Source organism: Oncorhynchus kisutch, linkage group LG27, assembly GCF_002021735.2.
Source record: "Oncorhynchus kisutch isolate 150728-3 linkage group LG27, Okis_V2, whole genome shotgun sequence".
Lineage (NCBI taxonomy): Eukaryota > Metazoa > Chordata > Actinopteri > Salmoniformes > Salmonidae > Oncorhynchus > Oncorhynchus kisutch.
Genome location: NC_034200.2, coordinates 38697347 through 38717403, shown reverse-complemented (window position 1 = coordinate 38717403; position 20057 = coordinate 38697347). Strand labels below are relative to the sequence as shown.

Here is a 20057-nt window from a genome sequence, read left to right as displayed (position 1 = left end):
GTCATCTTTGCAGCACGCCACCAATCAGGCCTTTATGGTTGAGTGACCAGATGGAAGCCGCTATTCATTAAAAGGCACATGACAGCCCGCTTGGAGTTGGCAAAAAAAACAACTAAATACTCTCAGACCATGAGAAACAATATTCTCTGATCTAATGAAAACAAGATTGAACTCTTTGGACTGAATGCCAAATGGCACGTCTGGAGGAAACCTGACATTAAAGCTGTTAGAGCTGCTAGAGCTGTTAGAGATATTAGAGATATTAGAGCTGCTAGAGATATTAGAGCTGTTAGAGATATTAGAGATATTAGAGATATTAGAGCTGCTAGAGATATTAGAGCTGCTAGAGATATTAGAGATATTAGAGATATTAGAGCTGCTAGAGATATTAGAGCTGCTAGATATAGTAGAGATATTAGAGCTGTTAGAGATATTAGAGATATTAGAGCTGTTAGAGATATTAGAGATATTAGAGATATTAGAGCTGTTAGAGATATTAGAGATATTAGAGATATTAGAGCTGTTAGAGATATTAGAGCTGTTAGAGATATTAGAGGTGTTAGAGATATTAGAGATATTAGAGCTGCTAGATATATTAGAGGTGTTAGAGATATTAGAGATATTAGAGGTGTTAGAGATATTAGAGATATTAGAGATATTAGAGCTGCTAGAGATATTAGAGCTGTTAGAGATATTAGAGATATTAGAGGTGTTAGAGATATTAGAGGTGTTAGAGATATTAGAGATATTAGAGATATTAGAGCTGTTAGAGATATTAGAGCTGTTAGAGATATTAGAGCTGCTAGAGCTGCTAGAGCTGTTAGAGCTGTTAGAGATATTAGAGATATTAGAGCTGTTAGAGATATTAGAGGTGTTAGAGATATTAGAGATATTAGAGCTGTTAGAGATATTAGAGCTGTTAGAGATATTAGAGGTGTTAGAGATATTAGAGATATTAGAGCTGTTAGAGATATTAGAGCTGTTAGAGATATTAGAGGTGTTAGAGATATTAGAGGTGTTAGAGATATTAGAGATATTAGAGATATTAGAGCTGTTAGAGATATTAGAATTGTTAGAGATATTAGAGCTGCTAGAGATATTAGAGATATTAGAGCTGTTAGAGATATTAGAGGTGTTAGAGATATTAGAGATATTAGAGATATTAGAGCTGTTAGAGATATTAGAGCTGTTAGAGATATTAGAGCTGTTAGAGATATTAGAGCTGTTAGAGATATTAGAGCTGTTAGAGCTGCTAGAGATATTAGAGCTGTTAGAGATATTAGAGATATTAGAGGTGTTAGAGCTGTTAGAGATATTAGAGATATTAGAGGTGTTAGAGCTGTTAGAGATATTAGAGATATTAGAGCTGTTAGAGATATTAGAGGTGTTAGAGCTGTTATAGATATTAGAGCTGTTAGAGATATTAGAGGTGTTATAGCTGTTATAGATATTTAGTAAATCAAGTTGATGCATGAATTGAAGAGACACCCTCTGTGTTTCAAAAGACGATGGAATTAAACACTGGTATGTCCACTACGCATTATGTTGTCTTCTGGCTACAGCTACATGTCAATGAAGTCCTAACAACACAAACGCCTAGCAACCTAACGGTTGCATGTTCAAATCACTACTACTTTTCAGCTACTTTGCAATTAATTAGCATATTAGCTAACACTTCCCGAAACCTAACCTTAACCCTTAATGCCTAACCATAAACCCTAACCCATAACCCCTAGCCTAGCTAACATTAGCCACAACAAATTGGAATTTGTAAACATTTATGTATTTTAAATTCGTAACATATATATAATTTAATTTGTAACATACTCTCCCCTGCATATTCATTTGGACAGTGAAGCTAAAACTTTTAATTTGGCTCTATAATAGTCCAGCATGTTGGATTTGAGATTAAATGTTTCATATGAGGAGACAGTACAGAATTTCAGCTTTTATTTGAGGCTATTTTCATCTGTTTTACCATTTAGAAATGAAGGAACTTTATGTAGTGTATCTAGTCCCTGCATTCGAAGGTGTGATAAGTATTTGGACAAATTCACTTATAGTGTATTAAAGTAGCCAAAAGTTTGGTATTTGGTCCCATATACCTAGCACCCCATATACCTAGCACCCCATATACCTAGCACCCCATATACCTAGCACCCCATATACCTAGCACGCCATATACCTAGCACGCCATATACCTAGCACCCCATATACCTAGCACCCCATATACCTAGCACCCCATATACCTAGCACCCCATATACCTAGCACGCCATATACCTAGCACCCCATATACCTAGCACGCCAAATACCTAGCACGCCATATACCTAGCACCCCATATACCTAGCACCCCATATACCTAGCACCCCATATACCTAGCACGCCATATACCTAGCATCCCATATACCTAGCACCCCATATACCTAGCACCCCATATACCTAGCACCCCGCGGCAGCATAGCCTAGTGGTTAGAGCGTTGGACTAGTAACCGGAAGGTTGCGAGTTCAATCCCCTGAGCTGACAAGGTACAAATCTGTCGTTCTGCCCCTGAACAGGGCAGTTAACCCACTGTTCCCAGGCCGTCATTGAAAATAAGAATGTGTTCTTAACTGACTTGCCTGGTTAAATAAAGGTAAAATAAAATAAATAAATAAATATACCTAGCACCCCATATACCTAGCACGCCATATACCTAGCAACCCATATACCTAGCACCCCATATACTGTACCTAGCACCCCATATACCTAGCACCCCATATACCTAGCACCCCATATACCTAGCACCCCATATACCTAGCATGCCATATACCTAGCAACCCATATACCTAGCACCCCATATACTGTACCTAGCACCCCATATACCTAGCACGCCATATACCTAGCACCCCATATACCTAGCACGCCATATACCTAGCATCCCATATACCTAGCACCCCATATACCTAGCACCCCATATACCTAGCACCCCATATACCTAGCACCCCATATACCTAGCACCCCATATACCTAGCACGCCATATACCTAGCACCCCATATACCTAGCACCCCATATACCTAGCACCCCATATGCTGTACCTAGCACCCAATATACCTAGCACCCCATATACCTAGCACCCCATATACCTAGCACCCCCATATACCTAGCACCCCATATGCTGTACCTAGCACCCCATATACCTAGCACCCCATATACCTAGCACCCCATATACTGTACCTAGCACCCCATATACCTAGCACCCCATATACCTAGCACGCCATATACCTAGCACCCCATATACCTAGCACCCCATATACCTAGCACCCCATATACCTAGCACCCCATATACCTAGCCCCCCATATACCTAGCACCCCATATACCTAGCACGCCATATACCTAGCACCCCATATACCTAGCACCCCATATACTGTACCTAGCACCCCATATACCTAGCACACCATATACCTAGCACCCCATATACCTAGCACCCCATATACTGTACCTAGCACCCCATATACCTAGCACACCATATACCTAGCACCCCATATACCTAGCACCCCATATACCTAGCACGCCATATACCTAGCATCCCATATACCTAGCACCCCATATAACCTAGCACCCCATATACCTAGCACCCCGCGGCAGCATAGCCTAGTGGTTAGAGCGTTGGACTAGTAACCGGAAGGTTGCGAGTTCAATCCCCTGAGCTGACAAGGTACAAATCTGTCGTTCTGCCCCTGAACAGGGCAGTTAACCCACTGTTCCCAGGCCGTCATTGAAAATAAGAATGTGTTCTTAACTGACTTGCCTGGTAAAATAAAGGTAAAATAAAATAAATAAATAAATATACCTAGCACCCCATATACCTAGCACGCCATATACCTAGCAACCCATATACCTAGCACCCCCATATACTGTACCTAGCACCCCATATACCTAGCACCCCATATACCTAGCACCCCATATACCTAGCACCCCATATACCTAGCACGCCATATACCTAGCAACCCATATACCTAGCACCCCATATACTGTACCTAGCACCCCATATACCTAGCACCCCATATACCTAGCACCCCATATACCTAGCACCCCATATACCTAGCATGCCATATACCTAGCAACCCATATACCTAGCACCCCATATACTGTACCTAGCACCCCATATACCTAGCACGCCATATACCTAGCACCCCATATACCTAGCACCCCATATACCTAGCACCCCATATACCTAGCACCCCATATTACCTAGCATTGCCATATACCTAGCAAACCCCATATACCTTAACACCCCATATACTGTACCTAGCACCCCATATACCTAGCACGCCATATACCTAGCATCCCATATACCTAGCACCCCATATACCTAGCACCCCATATACCTAGCACCCCATATACCTAGCACGCCATATACCTAGCACCCCATATACCTAGCACCCCATATACCTAGCACCCCATATGCTGTACCTAGCACCCCATATACCTAGCACCCCATATACCTAGCACCCCATATACCTAGCACCCCAATATGCTGTACCTAGCACCCATATACCTAGCACCCCATATACTAGCACCCCATATACGTACTAGCACCCCATATACCTAGACCCCATATACCTAAGCACCCCATATACCTAGCACCCCATATACCTAGCACCCCATATACCTAGCACCCATATACCTAGCACCCCATATACCTAGCCCCCCATATACCTAGCACCCCATATACCTAGCACGCCATATACCTAGCACCCCCAATATACCTAGACGCCATATACCTAGCACCCCATATTACCTAGCACCCCATATACTAGCACCCCATATACTGTACCTAGCACCCCCATATACTTAACCTAGGCCCACCCCATTATACCTAGCACCCCATGATACCTAGCACGCCACTATACCTAGCACCCCATATACCTAGCACTCCCAATATTACCTAGCACACCATTATACCTAGCACGCCATATACCTAGCACCCCATATACCTAGCCACCCCCATATTACCTTAGCATCCCCTATGTACCTAGCACCCCCATACTACCTAGCACCCCATACCTACCCCCCATATATACACGCCTATACCTATACCTAGCACCTACCTAGACCCCATATACCTTAGCACCCCATATACCTAGCACCCCATATACCTAGCACCCCATATACCTAGCACGCCATATACCTAGCACCCCATATACCTAGCACCCCCATATACCTAGCACCCCATATACCTAGCACGCCATATACCTAGCACCCATATACCTAGCACCCCATATACCTAGCACCCCATATACTGTACTAGCACCCCATATACTGTACCTAGCACCCCATATACCTAGCACCCCATATACCTAGCACCCCATAAACCTAGCACCCCATATACCTAGCCACCCCATATACCTAGCACGCCATATACCTAGCACCCCATATACCTAGCACCCTATATACCTAGCAACCCCATATACCTAGCATGCCATATACCTAGCACCCCATATACCTAGCACCCCATATACCTAGCACCCCCATATACCTAGCACGCCATATACCTAGGCACCCCATATACCTAGCACCGCATATACCTAGCACCCCATATACCTAGCACCCTAGCACCCCTAGCACCCCATATACCTAGCACCCCATATACCTAGCACCCCATATACCTAACACCCCATATACCTAGCACCCTAGCACCCCATATACCTAGCACCCCATATACCTAGCACCCCATACCTAGCCCCCATAGCACCCCCCATATACCTAGCACGCCATATACCTAGCACCCCATATACCTAGCACCCCATATACCTAGCACGCCATATACCTAGCACCCCATATACCTAGCACGCCATATACCTAGCACGCCATATACCTAGCACCCCATATACCTAGCACGCCATATACCTAGCACGCCATATACCTAGCACCCCATATACCTAGCACCCCATATACCTAGCACGCCATATACCTAGCACCCCATATACCTAGCACCCCCATTACCTAGCACGCCATATACCTAGCACCCCATATACCTAGCCCCCATATACCTAGAGCACGCCATATACCTAGCACGCCATATACCTAGCACGCCCATATACCTAGCACGCCATATACCTAGCACCCCATATACTAGCACGCATTATACCTAGCACGCCAATACCTAGCACCCCCATATACCTAGCACCCCATATACCTAGCACCCCATATACTAGCACGCCATATACCTAGGCAGCCCATATACCTAGCACCCCATATACCTAGCACGCCATATACCTAGCACGCCATATTACCTAGCACTCCCATATACCTAGCACCCCATATACCTAGCACGCCATATACCTAGCACCCCATATACCTAGGCAACCCCATATACCTAGCACGCCATATACCTAGCACCCCATATACCTAGCACCCCATATTACCTAGCACGCCATATACCTTAGCACCCCATATACCTAGCACACCATATACCTAGCACCCATATACCTAGCACGCCATATACCTAGCACGCCATATACCAGCACGCCATATACCTAGCACCCCATATACCTAGCACCCCATATTACCTAGCACCCCATATACCTAGCACCCCCATATACCTAGCACGCCATATACCTAGCACGCCATATACCTAGCACCCCATATACCTAGCACGCCATATACCTAGCACGCCATATACCTAGCACGCCATATACCTAGCACCCCATATACCTAGCACCCCATATACCTAGCACACCATATACCTAGCACCCCATATACCTAGCACACCATATACCTAGCACCCCATATACCTAGCACGCCATATACCTAGCACCCCATATACCTAGCACCCCATATACCTAGCACCCCATATACCTAGCACGCCATATACCTAGCACCCCATATACCTAGCACCCCATATACCTAGCACGCCATATACCTAGCACGCCATATACCTAGCACCCCATATACCTAGCACGCCATATACCTAGCACGCCATATACCTATATACCCATTAACCCATATACCTAGCACCCCATATACCTAGCCACGCCATATACCTAGCACCCCATATACCTAGCACGCCATATACCTAGCACGCAATGGCTACATCAATATTGTGACTACAAACTGTTGAATGTTTTTGCTGCTTGTTTTGGTTGTTTCTAATTATTTTGTGGCCAATACAAATGAATGGTAAATAATGTATTGTGTCATTTTGGAGTCACTTTTAATTGTAAATAAGAGTGGAATATATTTCCGTACATTAATGTGGATGCTGCCATGATTAATAAGGATAATCATGAATGAAATGTGAATAATGATGAGTGGGAAAGTTACAGAGGGACAAAGTTCATACCAACAAAACATGCTAACCTTTCACTATTACCAATAACAGGGGAGTTTTTTTGGGGGGGGGGTATTTACACCTGTGTATCTTTCTCACTCATCGTTATTCACAATTCATTCATGATTATTAATCATGGCAGCATCCACATTAACGTAGAGGAATTATTTCTATTTTACATTGTCCTTTTCAGCACAGTTCCAGCAACTATCATGGATGTGTAAGCAGGCCAGCTCAGCACAGCTCCAGCAACTATCATGGATGTGTAAGCAGGCCAGCTCAGCACAGCTCCAGCAACTATCATGGATGTGTAAGCAGGCCAGCTCAGTACAGCTCCAGCAAATATCATGGATGTGTAAGCAGGCCAGCTCAGAACAGTTCCAGCAACTATCATGGATGTGTAAGCAGGCCAGCTCAGCACAGCTCCAGCAACTATCATGGATGTGTAAGCAGGCCAGCTCAGCACAGTTCCAGCAACTATCATGGATGTGTAAGCAGGCCAGCTCAGCACAGCTCATGCTTGGTTCGTCTCAGCTCTGTGAAAATGGTACTGGAGTCATGTCAAAGAGAAAGGAAATAATCTGCCAGTGGTTTAAATTAGCCGAAGTTTGTCGTGGCTCTTGAAAGAAAATCTAACCATGGATAATAGTTTAAACTGGCATATAGACCACTTTGAGGATGAACACCCATCTGTCCTTAAGTTGTAAAACACTAAACTTCCCCTTTAAGAGGAGTAGAGGGATTTAAAGAGCTCATGTACATATATGTAGATTCATTGAGGAAGGCAGAGAGGGTTTCCTCTAATTTGCTGACTCATTTGTCTGTGTAAAAGGCTGGTTTAAAGTCTGTGTATCGACACGTTTGTTGACAGTGTTAGCAGTGACATCTTGAAAATTATTTTGTCATCTGACATTAAACTTGTCGTTGTCATTATGAAAAAAAGTATAAACCAAAAAAAATGACAGGCTGCAAGAAATCAGCAGCCTGGTGGTCCAAATAGCTGTATTTTAATGCCAATAAACCCATCCGCTAAAACATTTATTTAGTAGTTATGTCAATCTAGCAAACCAGGCAACTAAAAAGCAACTTCTGGATGGTTTCTAGCTTTTTAGCTAGCTAGCTAATAATGACCAGAGCATACAGTAGCTGACAACGTCTTAACGTTAGCTAATTTCTATTCATTATTACAGGAAGATAAATCACAACAAGATTATTATTTATTTATTATTATTATTTACTTATTATTATTATTTACAAGGTAATGGCGAGATAACTACAGAAAATTGCTTACGGTTGTGAGTCTCAGCAAAGGTCTACAGACATTCTACCGGAGTATAAATTAAATGTAGTTTTGACCGGTGACATTTGTCGCATTCTAATTGTCTACAGACATGTCGTCAGACCGAGCAAGTATAAACCAGCCTTAAAGCAGTAATACACAAAGCTAAATAAACATTTCCACTTTTGATGAATACATTCTTCCTGTTACCAGTCTTCTGACATGTTTTAGCAGTGGACAGTAAGTCAAATAATAACAAGGAGATAAACACAAAGGTGCCTCCTTAGTCAGGTTCAGGTAGGTAGGCCTATGATGTCAGAGCATTACATCATCAACATGCGTCACAGTTTCAACAGATCAGTGTGTAATGGAACTCACTCAAGCTGTAGATAGATATGAAGCCAGCTTGCTTGAAAAACGCATGGTAATATTGTAGAGGTGTGGTAAAACATGAGTCAGCTTGGTGGTTTGAAACAGAGATAATTAAATACTAGGTGGATTTTTAAAAATTCTTCTTTGTATAGCTGCTTTCACACGATATACGCCACTCATGTCTTGTTCATGTGATGTCCCAAAATGTGTGTGGTGGAAAAGATTTTATGAGGACTGTCTCAGTGGTCCCGAAGGAAGTATGGGCTCCTGAATTGCAGGTGATGGTCATTGGTTGGCCCTGTGCATCCGAGCTTATTTCGGGAATGAAAGCTTTTTCTTGAACAGTATACTATTATGTAGGCTGCGTAAGGGGGATACCTAGTCAGTACAACTGAATGAAAGGGGGGATACCTAGTCAGTACAACTGAATGAAAGGGGAATACCTAGTCAGAACAACTGAATGAAAGGGGGATACCTAGTCAGAACAACTGAATGAAAGGGGATACCTAGTCAGAACAACTGAATGAAAGGGGGGATACCTAGTCAGAACAACTGAATGAAAGGGGGGATACCTAGTCAGTTGTACAACTGAATGAAAGGGGATACCTAGTCAGAACAACTGAATGAAAGGGGGGATACCTAGTCAGTTGTACAACTGAATGAAAGGGGATACCTAGTCAGTTGTACAACTAAATGAAAGAGGGATACCTAGTCAGTACAACTGAATGAAAGGGGGGATACCTAGTCAGTACAACTGAATGAAAGGGGGGATACCTAGTCAGTACAACTGAATGAAAGGGGAATACCTAGTCAGTACAACTGAATGAAAGGGGGGATACCTAGTCAGTACAACTGAATGAAAGGGGGGATACCTAGTCAGTACAATTGAATGAAAGGGGGGATACCTAGTCAGTACAACTGAATGAAAGGGGGGATACCTAGTCAGTACAACTGAATGAAAGGGGAATACCTAGTCAGTACAACTGAATGAAAGGGGGGATACCTAGTCAGTACAACTGAATGAAGGGGGGATACCTAGTCAGTACAACTGAATGAAAGGGGGGATACCTAGTCAGTACAACTGAATGAAGGGGGGATACCTAGTCAGTACAACTGAATGAAAGGGGGGATACCTAGTCAGTACAACTGAATGAAAGGGGGGATACCTAGTCAGTACAACTGAATGAAAGGGGGGATACCTAGTCAGTACAACTGAATGAAAGGGGGGATACCTAGTCAGTTGTACAACTGAATGAAAGGGGGATACCTAGTCAGTTGTACAACTAATGAAAGAGGGATACCTAGTCAGTACAACTGAATGAAAGGGGGGATACCTAGTCAGTACAACTGAATGAAAGGGGGGATACCTAGTCAGTACAACTGAATGAAAGGGGGGATACCTAGTCAGTACAACTGAATGAAAGGGGGGATACCTAGTCAGTACAACTGAATGAAAGGGGGGATACCTAGTCAGTACAATTGAATGAAAGGGGGGATACCTAGTCAGTACAACTGAATGAAAGGGGGGATACCTAGTCAGTACAACTGAATGAAGGGGGGATACCTAGTCAGTACAACTGAATGAAAGGGGGGATACCTAGTCAGTACAACTGAATGAAGGGGGGATACCTAGTCAGTACAACTGAATGAAAGGGGGGATACCTAGTCAGTACAACTGAATGAAAGGGGGGATACCTAGTCAGTACAACTGAATGAAAGGGGGGATACCTAGTCAGTACAACTGAATGAAAGGGGGGATACCTAGTCAGTTGTACAACTGAATGAAAGGGGATACCTAGTCAGTTGTACAACTAAATGAAAGAGGGATACCTAGTCAGTACAACTGAATGAAAGGGGGGGATACCTAGTCAGTACAACTGAATGAAAGGGGATACCTAGTCAGAACAACTGAACGAAAGGGGGGATACCTAGTCAGTTGTACAACTGAATGAAAGGGGATACCTAGTCAGTTGTACAACTAAATGAAAGAGGGATACCTAGTCAGAACAACTGAATGAAAGGGGATACCTAGTCAGTACAACTGAATGAAAGGGGGATACCTAGTCAGTACAACTGAATGAAAGGGGGGATACCTAGTCAGTACAACTGAATGAAAGGGGGGATACCTAGTCAGAACAACTGAATGAAAGGGGGATACCTAGTCAGTACAACTGAATGAAAGGGGGGGATACCTAGTCAGAACAACTGAATGAAAGGGGATACCTAGTCAGAACAACTGAATGAAAGGGGGGATACCTAGTCAGAACAACTGAATGAAAGGGGGGGATACCTAGTCAGTACAACTGAATGAAAGGGGGGGGATACCTAGTCAGAACAACTGAATGAAAGGGGGGATACCTAGTCAGAACAACTGAATGAAAGGGGGGGATACCTAGTCAGTACAACTGAATGAAAGGGGGGATACCTAGTCAGAACAACTGAATGAAAGGGGGGATACCTAGTCAGTACAACTGAATGAAAGAGGGATACCTAGTCAGAACAACTGAATGAAAGAGGGATACATAGTCAGAACAACTGAATGAAAGAGGGATACCTAGTCAGTTGTACAACTAAATGAAAGGGGGGGATACCTAGTCAGTTGTACAACTGAATGAAAGAGGGATACCTACAACTAAATTCCTTCAACTGAAATGTGTCTTCTGCATTTTGTGTCTTCTGCACCTCCTCTGAATCAGAGAGGTGCAGGGGGCTGCCTTAATTAATCAACATCCACATCTTCAGCACCTGGGGAACAGTGGGTTAACTGCCTTGCTCAGGAGCAGAACAACAGATTTTTACCTTGTCAGTTTCGGGAGTCAATCCAGCAACCATTTGGTTACTTGCCCAACACTCTAACCACTAGGCTACCTGCCTAATGGTTAATAACAATAACAAATTAGTAACCCATACATAGCCAACTGAAATACCACATTCATAAACAGTGCATTTAAGTAAACAATTGCAAGTTGATATTTGTATTATGTCTTATGGTTGACATCACCCTGATTTCACTCTCAAATATCTTGCTCTGCTCAAGGGGTCTCCTCAATGGTCAAAACTGGGCAAGACTGGTTAAAATGGCATCATAATGACGTCATGACGTAATGTCAACCAGACTGGTTCTGGTGATGTCATTTCAACCAATTTTGCTAGTTGCTAGTTTCAGAGAGCTCCAACCTGGTTGGGGCTGGGAGCTGTGTCGGACTCCGTGGTTTTGGACAAGGCGGACAGTCATACGAGCGAGGCGGCACAGTGACTGCATTCATACGGGCTTCACAAAGGCTATGATCCTCTTCTACAAAGGCCGGCTATCCCTGGAGAATGTCACCGTGTTCTACTGTACACAGAGCTGAAACTCTCTGAACAAGGAATCAGGGAAGCACACTCTGGTACCCAGTGATTCTAAACCAGGGGACCTAGGACTTAACCCTGGGGGACCTCAGTGAGCTTTCAAGGGAAGGGGTTCCTGGAAAAATCAGGGGGAAAGTGGCTCTCAGAATGGGGAAGGTTGAGAGCCTCTGCTTTAGCCTAAAGTAGGCCTGTAGATGTCATGTCACGAGTCACTGTTTCTTATGGACAATTCAATACTGAACAAACACAAGTGGGAAAATTCAGTTATTGTGCTTGAATTTCACAGGAAAGTCTCAGATGTAAGACTGTATGTATGTAAGACATTTGAGCCAGTTTACTACAGCAGGGAAATAATCCTGCAGCAAAAGAGAACGTGAATTATTACGTGGATTGTAAATAATATACCTTTTTTTGTAGGTGTTGATAAAAGTTTCATAAGTGAAAATCAAGTATGAAATTTCAAAGTCAGAAGTTTTTTAAAAAGTACAAGTTTTTAATTTGCTGCATTGCAGGAAAGTTTGCCTGCAACAGGGTGATCAAATTAAGAGCCTACATCTGTAGGTCTACAAACACACGTTCCTTCTCTTTCTTTCACAGAGGTTTCTCGCACCCAGGGATATTCTATCCATCCATTGTCTAGAGACGCCAATGTTTTGAACACCAACAAAACATAAACATTTTGTTTTGCACATGACTGTCACGACTTCCGCCAAAGTCGGTCCTCTCCTTATTCAGGCGGCGTTCGGCGGTCGACGTCACCGGCTTACTAGCCACCGCCGATCCACTTTTAATTTTCCATTTGTTTTGTCTTTGTCTGATCACACCTGGATTCACTCACCAATCAATTGTTTATTATTTAACCCTCTGTTCCCCATGTTGTATTTGTGAGTGATTGTTATTTGGATGATTGTCAGGCGTGGCACTTTTGTTTTAGACTGTATTTTTGGCACTTATACACGCATTACAGAATCACTCACCTCAAGAATGCAGTCAGCAGGAGCAGACCTAGTTGCAGTGGAGGAGCGCGTTCAGCAGCACGCGACCATGTTGCCAGGGGTTTTTACTACAGCTGGAGCTCTACCTGGCGACCATCCACCCGGCTCCTTCGGGGCGTGAGAGTGTGTCCGCCCTCGTCTCCTGCATCTCAGGCAAAGCCCTGGAGTGGGCCAACGCCGTATGGAGTGAAGGAGATACACCGATGGGTGCTCCAGTGAGTTCATTACTTTCCAACTTTACTCTGTTTTGGAGCATGTTCTTCTGTTTTGGTAAGAGGTCCTTGGACCTTTGTCTTATTTGTCACCGTATAACCTTTGACAGTGGTACGATTTTTAACATCAATCCCCCCCTTGATGATTATGTAACACCAACAACGACCAGCTGTATCTTTCCACAGTGGATAGACATAGAGGAAAACACACTGTTCTCCGGTAGAGAGCTTTAGGTATCACATTACACAAAACCAATTCATCGTTATAATACAGACAGAGGTGAAAAGCTGTTCATCATGTTACACGGAGAAGGAAAAGACAAAACGTGGGAGAGACAAAAATGCTTGGGATGAAAGAGAGGGTACAGGAGGTGAAGAGACTAATAAAGTGGAGGAGAAAGGGAAAGAAAGTAAGAAAGAAAGAAATATAAAATCTAAGAGGGAAAAGTCATGTCAGCTTACAGAGAATGATTTAAGAGAACATAGCAAAATCATAGAGATATGAAATCAGGGTTGGGGCCAATTCCGTTCCATTTTAGTCATGTTCAGGAAATAAACAAAAAAAAATTTGTCAAATTTTCCTTCATGAAAAGCAATAATGGTAATTGACCTCAAACCTGGACATCTGTTCATAGACCGCTGAGATTTATACCATTACATCTAGACGTAGGTCAGTATATACTGTAGTTAGCTGTGATCCCGTTCTAGTAGAAAAGACCTGATATGGTTTATTACAGATCAGATATTCAATAAGACATTTAATATACAGTAGTTAGCTGTGGGAGAGATGCTGCCCGGAAGTTACTCCAGCTTCGGCTGGACACCCTCAGTGTGGCAGACTATGCGGTGGAGTACCGCACGCTAGCAGCAGAGGGTACCTGGAATATGGAACCGCTGTTCGACATGTTCCTGCACGGATTATCGGAGGAGATAAAGGATGAGCTGGCAGCCCGAGAACTACCAACCGATCCCGACTCACTCATCGCTTTAACCATCCGGATCGATGGTCAGCTACAGGAACGTTGGAGGGAGAAGAGGTACGATTGCGGTCCGCATCGCTCTCTCAGGGATCCCACCTTGCATCTGATGAACTCTGGAAGTCCCCAGTGTTTTTGTCCCCGAGAGGATCCAAGCTTACTTGAGTCCTTCCAAGAGTCTCCGGAGACCGCCGATTCACCTCTTCCCGAGCCGATGCAGCTTGGCAGGGCTAGGCTGTCTCCAGCCAAAGGCGTACGCAGACTTGAGACCCAGAGTCGTCTGTATTGCGGTACTGTCGGTCATAGTCGTCTGTATTGCGGTACTGTCGGTCCTTATGTGTCTATCTGTCCCTTCGAGAGTCCTAGCTCATTCCTTGGAGTGAGTACACCTCTGGTGGGTCTTAAAGTTCATTTTTCGTCTCCTCTTGCTCGCCCCCCTCTCCGTGCCATCCTGCGGTGGGGCGACCAGTCCAAGTCTCTCCAGGTACTCATTGACTGTGGGGCCGATGTGAGTCTCATGGATGTTACCCTGGCGTCCAAGCTTGGCATCCCAACTCAACCCTTCTCCATTCCCATGGGTGTTTAAGCGCTGGACGGGCGCTCTGTAGGACGGGTCACCCACCAGACCACCCCGGTCAACCTACGAGTGTCAGGGAACCACAGCGAGACAATCCAATTCCTGCTGGTTGAGTCTCTGCAGGTTCCCGTGGTATTGGGATTATCTTGGCTCCAGCAACACAATCCCTCCATTGACTGGGCTGCTGGTGCCATCGTGGGCTGGAACCTGTCCTACATCCCCGGAAACCGAGACCTCGCGCTCCAAGATCATTATCCCCTCTGCTGTTTGTCCTCTGTTGTCCCTCCATATTGTTCCTACCTTTTCTGTGTCTAGAGTTAAAGCCATGTCTGACTGCCCCTTGTCTCCTGTTTCCAGGCCACCCCGTCTCATCGACGGCCGACCGGCGTACAGGGCGAGACGTCTCCTGAAGGTTCGACCTCGGGTCAGGGGATTCCAGTACCTGTTTTGAATGGGAGGGTTATGGCCCGGAGGAGAGGTGCTGGGTCTCCGCTAGGGACATCCTGGACCCAGGGCTCATCTCTGTGTTCCAGTGCCAGCACCCCCGCTCAGCCAGGTATGCGCCCAGGTAGGACGCCGGGTGGCGCCCCTAGAGGGCTGCTCCCCTGGGTATGTATACCTGTGTTTTCCGTCTGTCTGTGCCAGTTCGTCATGTTTGTTCAAGCCTACCAGCGTTTAGTGTCTCAGCTCCTGTTTTTTCCGGTCTCTCTTTTCTCACCCTCCTGGTTTTCACCCCTGTCTGTCCTGACTCCGAGTTCGCCTGCCTGACCACTCTGCCTGACCCTGCCTGCCGTCCTGTACCTTTGCCCCCTACTCTGGTTTACCGACCTCTATCTGACCTGACCCTGGGCCTGCCTGCCGTCCTGTACCTTTGCCCCCTACTCTGGTTTACCGACCTCTATCTGACCTGACCCTGGGCCTGCCTGCCGTCCTGTACTTTTGCCCCCTACTCTGGTTTTACCGACCTCTATCCGACCTGACCCTGGGCCTGCCTGCCGTCCTGTACTTTTGCCCCCTACTGTGGTTACCGACTCCTGCCCGCCTTGACCTGTCAGTTGCCTTCCCCTGTTGGTACAATAAACATTGTTACTTCAACACAGTCTGCACATGGGTCTTACCTTAAACCTGATAGCCTTTCTTTTTTTTACCTAGCACTTGTAAATAGGTATTTCGTTTTGAACAGTTTGTGCTAGATATTGCATTTTAAAGGTCCAATCACCGACACCATGCTCTGTTTGTTTCTATGGCAGAGGCTGTGATATAGCCAAAGCCCAGAGCCATATATTAAGAAATGAATTACTCTGACTAAGCCTAATCAGACTTGCTTTATACAAATGGTTTTCACAGTAGTTCACAGACAAAGTAAAAAATGAAGAAAAAAAATGCTTGTGAAGCGCGCCACTCGAATGGTACAAATGTAACAACAACTCACTCAGCACACTGGACTTGTAAGAACCCCACAGATGTAACCATGTGACACTGTGTACACTGTTTTATCGGACCGCCACCTCGTCCCAAGTCAACAGTCCAACAGGTCACGTTTATCAGCGAGTTATCCTCAAGGAAAACCACTGCCCAAGAAACTGACACTAGGGGTGAAGAGAAATTCCCTAGAGAATCCATTCCAACATGTGTAATCAGCGGTGTGATGACACTCGACATGCTTTAACTCACGATGATGTCATGCTGAGTCATGAGTATAGCTTACTGTATTCCTGTGTGTGTGTGTGTGTGTGTGTGTGTGGTGTGTGTGTGTGTGTGTGTGTGTGTGTGGTGTGTGTGTGTGTGTGTGTGTGTGTGTGTGTGTGTGTGTGTGTGTGCATGTGTGTGTGTGTGTGTGTGCGTGCATGTGTGTGCGTGCGTGCGTGCGATAAGAATGAATTAGGGTGACACAGTGACTCTTCCTCCTCCTCCATGGTGAGGAAAGGGAGGAAGTAGTGAAATATACAGTAGTAATGGGGGGTAGAGAGGGAGGAAGTAGTGAAATATACAGTAGTAATGGGGGGTAGAGAGGGAGGAAGTAGTGAAATATACAGTAGTAATGGGGGGTAGAGAGGGAGGAAGTAGTGAAATATACAGTAGTAATGGGGGGTAGAGAGGGAGGAAGTAGTGAAATATACAGTAGTAATGGGGGGTAGAGAGGGAGGAAGTAGTGAAATATACAGTAGTAATGGGGGGGTAGAGAGGGGAGGAAGTAGTGAAATATACAGTAGTAATGGGGGGGTAGAGAGGGAGGAAGTAGTGAAATATACAGTAGTAATGGGGGGTAGAGAGGGAGGAAGTAGTGAAATATACAGTAGTAATGGGGGGTAGAGAGGGAGGAAGTAGTGAAATATACAGTAGTAATGGGGGGTAGAGAGGGAGGAAGTAGTGAAATATACAGTAGTAATGGGGGGTAGAGAGGGAGGAAGTAGTGAAATATACAGTAGTAATGGGGGGTAGAGAGGGAGGAGTAGTGAAATATACAGTAGTAATGGGGAGGGGGGGGTAGAGAGGGAGGAAGTAGTGAAATATACAGTAGTAATGGGGGGGGGTAGAGAGGGAGGAAGTAGTGAAATATACAGTAGTAATGGGGGGGGGGGGTAGAGAGGGAGGAAGTAGTGAAATATACAGTAGTAATGGGGGGGGTAGAGAGGGAGGAAGTAGTGAAATATACAGTAGTAATGGGGAGGGGGTAGAGAGGGAGGAAGTAGTGAAATATACAGTAGTAATGGGGGAGGGGGGGTAGAGAGGGAGGAAGTAGTGAAATATACAGTTGTAATGGGGGGGTAGAGAGGGAGGAAGTAGTGAAATATACAGTAGTAATGGGGGGGTAGAGAGGGGGGAAGTAGTGAAATATACAGTAGTATGGGGGGTAGAGAGGGAGGAAGTAGTGAAATATACAGTAGTAATGGGGGGGTAGAGAGGGAGGAAGTAGTGAAATATACAGTAGTAATGGGGGGGGTAGAGAGGGAGGAAGTAGTGAAATATACAGTAGTAATGGGGGGTAGAGAGGGAGGAAGTAGTGAAATATACATTAGTAATGGGGGGGGTAGAGAGGGAGGAAGTAGTGAAATATACAGTAGTAATGGGGGGTAGAGAGGGAGGAAGTAGTGAAATATACAGTAGTAATGGGGGGGAGGGGGGGTAGAGAGGGAGGAAGTAGTGAAATATACAGTAGTAATGGGGAGGGGTAGAGAGGGAGGAAGTAGTGAAATATACAGTAAGTAATGGGGGGGGGTAGAGAGGGAGGAAGTAGTGAAATATACAGTAGTAATGGGGGGTAGAGAGGGAGGAAGTAGTGAAATATACAGTAGTAATGGGGGGTAGAGAGGGAGGAAGTAGTGAAATATACCGTAGTAATGGGGGGTAGAGAGGGAGGAAGTAGTGAAATATACAGTAGTAATGGGGGGGGGGGGGGGGTAGAGAGGGAGGAAGTAGAGGAATATACAGTAGTAATGGGGGGGGTAGAGAGGGAGGGAAGTAGTGAAATATACAGTAGGATTTGGAGGGGGGTAGAGAGGGAGGAAGTAGTGAAATATACAGTAGTAATGGGGGGTAGAGAGGGAGGAAAGTAGTGAAATATACAGTAGTAATGGGGGGGTAGAGAGGGAGGAAGTAGTGAAATATACAGTAGTAATGGGGGGGTAGAGAGGGAGGAAGTAGTGAAATAGTACAGTAGTAATGGGGGGTAGAGAGGGAGGAAGTAGTGAAATATACAGTAGTAATGGGGGGTAGAGAGGGAGGGAAGTAGTGAAATATACAGTAGTAATGGGGGGGTAGAGAGGGAGGAAGTAGTGAAATATACAGTAGTAATGGGGGGTAGAGAGGGGAGGAAGTAGTGAAATATACAGTAGTAATGGGGGGTAGAGAGGGAGGAAGTAGTGAAATATACAGTAGTAATGGGACGATGGTCGGGGGGGTAGAGAGGGGAGGAAGTACGTGAAATATACAGTAGTATGGGGGGGGGTAGAGGAGGGAGGAAGTAGTGAAATATAGAGTAGTAATGGGGGGGGGGTAGAGAGGGAGGAATAGTGAAATATACAGTAGTAATGGGGGGGTAGAGAGGGAGGAAGTAGTGAAATATACAGTAGTAATGGGGAGGGGGTAGAGAGGGAGGAAGTAGTGAAATATACAGTAGTAATGGGGAGGGGGGGTAGAGAGGGAGGAAGTAGTGAAATATACAGTTGTAATGGGGGGGTAGAGAGGGAGGAAGTAGTGAAATATACAGTAGTAATGGGGGGGGGTAGAGAGGGGGGAAGTAGTGAAATATACAGTAGTAATGGGGGGTAGAGAGGGAGGAAGTAGTGAAATATACAGTAGTAATGGGGGGGTAGAGAGGGAGGAAGTAGTGAAATATACAGTAGTAATGGGGGGGGTAGAGAGGGAGGAAGTAGTGAATATACAGTAGTAATGGGGGTAGAGAGGGAGGAAGTAGTGAAAGTATACATTAGTAATGGGGGGGGGTAGAGAGGAGGGAAGTAGTGAAATATACAGTAGTAATGGGGGTAGAGAGGGAGGAAGTAGTGAAATATACATGAGTAATGGGGGGGGGGAGGGGGGTAGAGAGGGAGGAAGTAGTGAAATATACAGTAGTAATGGGGAGGGGTAGAGAGGGAGGAAGTAGTGAAATATACAGTAGTAATGGGGGGGTAGAGAGGGAGGAAGTAGTGAATAACAGTAGTAATGGGGGGTAGAGAGGGAGGAAAGTAGTGAAATATACAGTAGGAATGGGGGGTAGAGAGGGAGGAATAGTGAAATATACCGTAGTAATGGGGGGTAGAGAGGGAGGAGTAGTGAATATCAATAGTAATGGGGGGGGGGTAGAGAGAGGAAGTAGGGAATATACAGTAGTAATGGGGGGGTATAGAGGGAGGAAGTAGTGAAATATACAGTAGGATTTGGAGGGGGTAGAGGGGAGGAAGTAGTGAATATACAGTAGTAATGGGGTGGGTAGAGAGGGAGGAAGTAGTGAAATATACAGTAGTAATGGGGGGG

General features: G+C 45.0%; 1 protein-coding gene across 1 annotated transcript in view; it reads left to right on the top strand.

The window, feature by feature from the left end:
• The first annotated feature begins 7533 nt into the window (after window positions 1-7533).
• Window positions 7534-20057, top strand: part of inhbab (inhibin subunit beta Ab) — a 22489-nt gene continuing 9965 nt past the window's right edge. Inside the window, exons 1-5 of the mRNA XM_031806760.1 lie at window positions 7534-7864; window positions 14365-14532; window positions 15091-15345; window positions 15438-15474; window positions 15614-15648. Coding sequence (XP_031662620.1) covers window positions 7534-7864; window positions 14365-14532; window positions 15091-15345; window positions 15438-15474; window positions 15614-15648 — 826 coding nt within the window. The remainder of the gene's footprint in view (window positions 7865-14364; window positions 14533-15090; window positions 15346-15437; window positions 15475-15613; window positions 15649-20057) is intronic.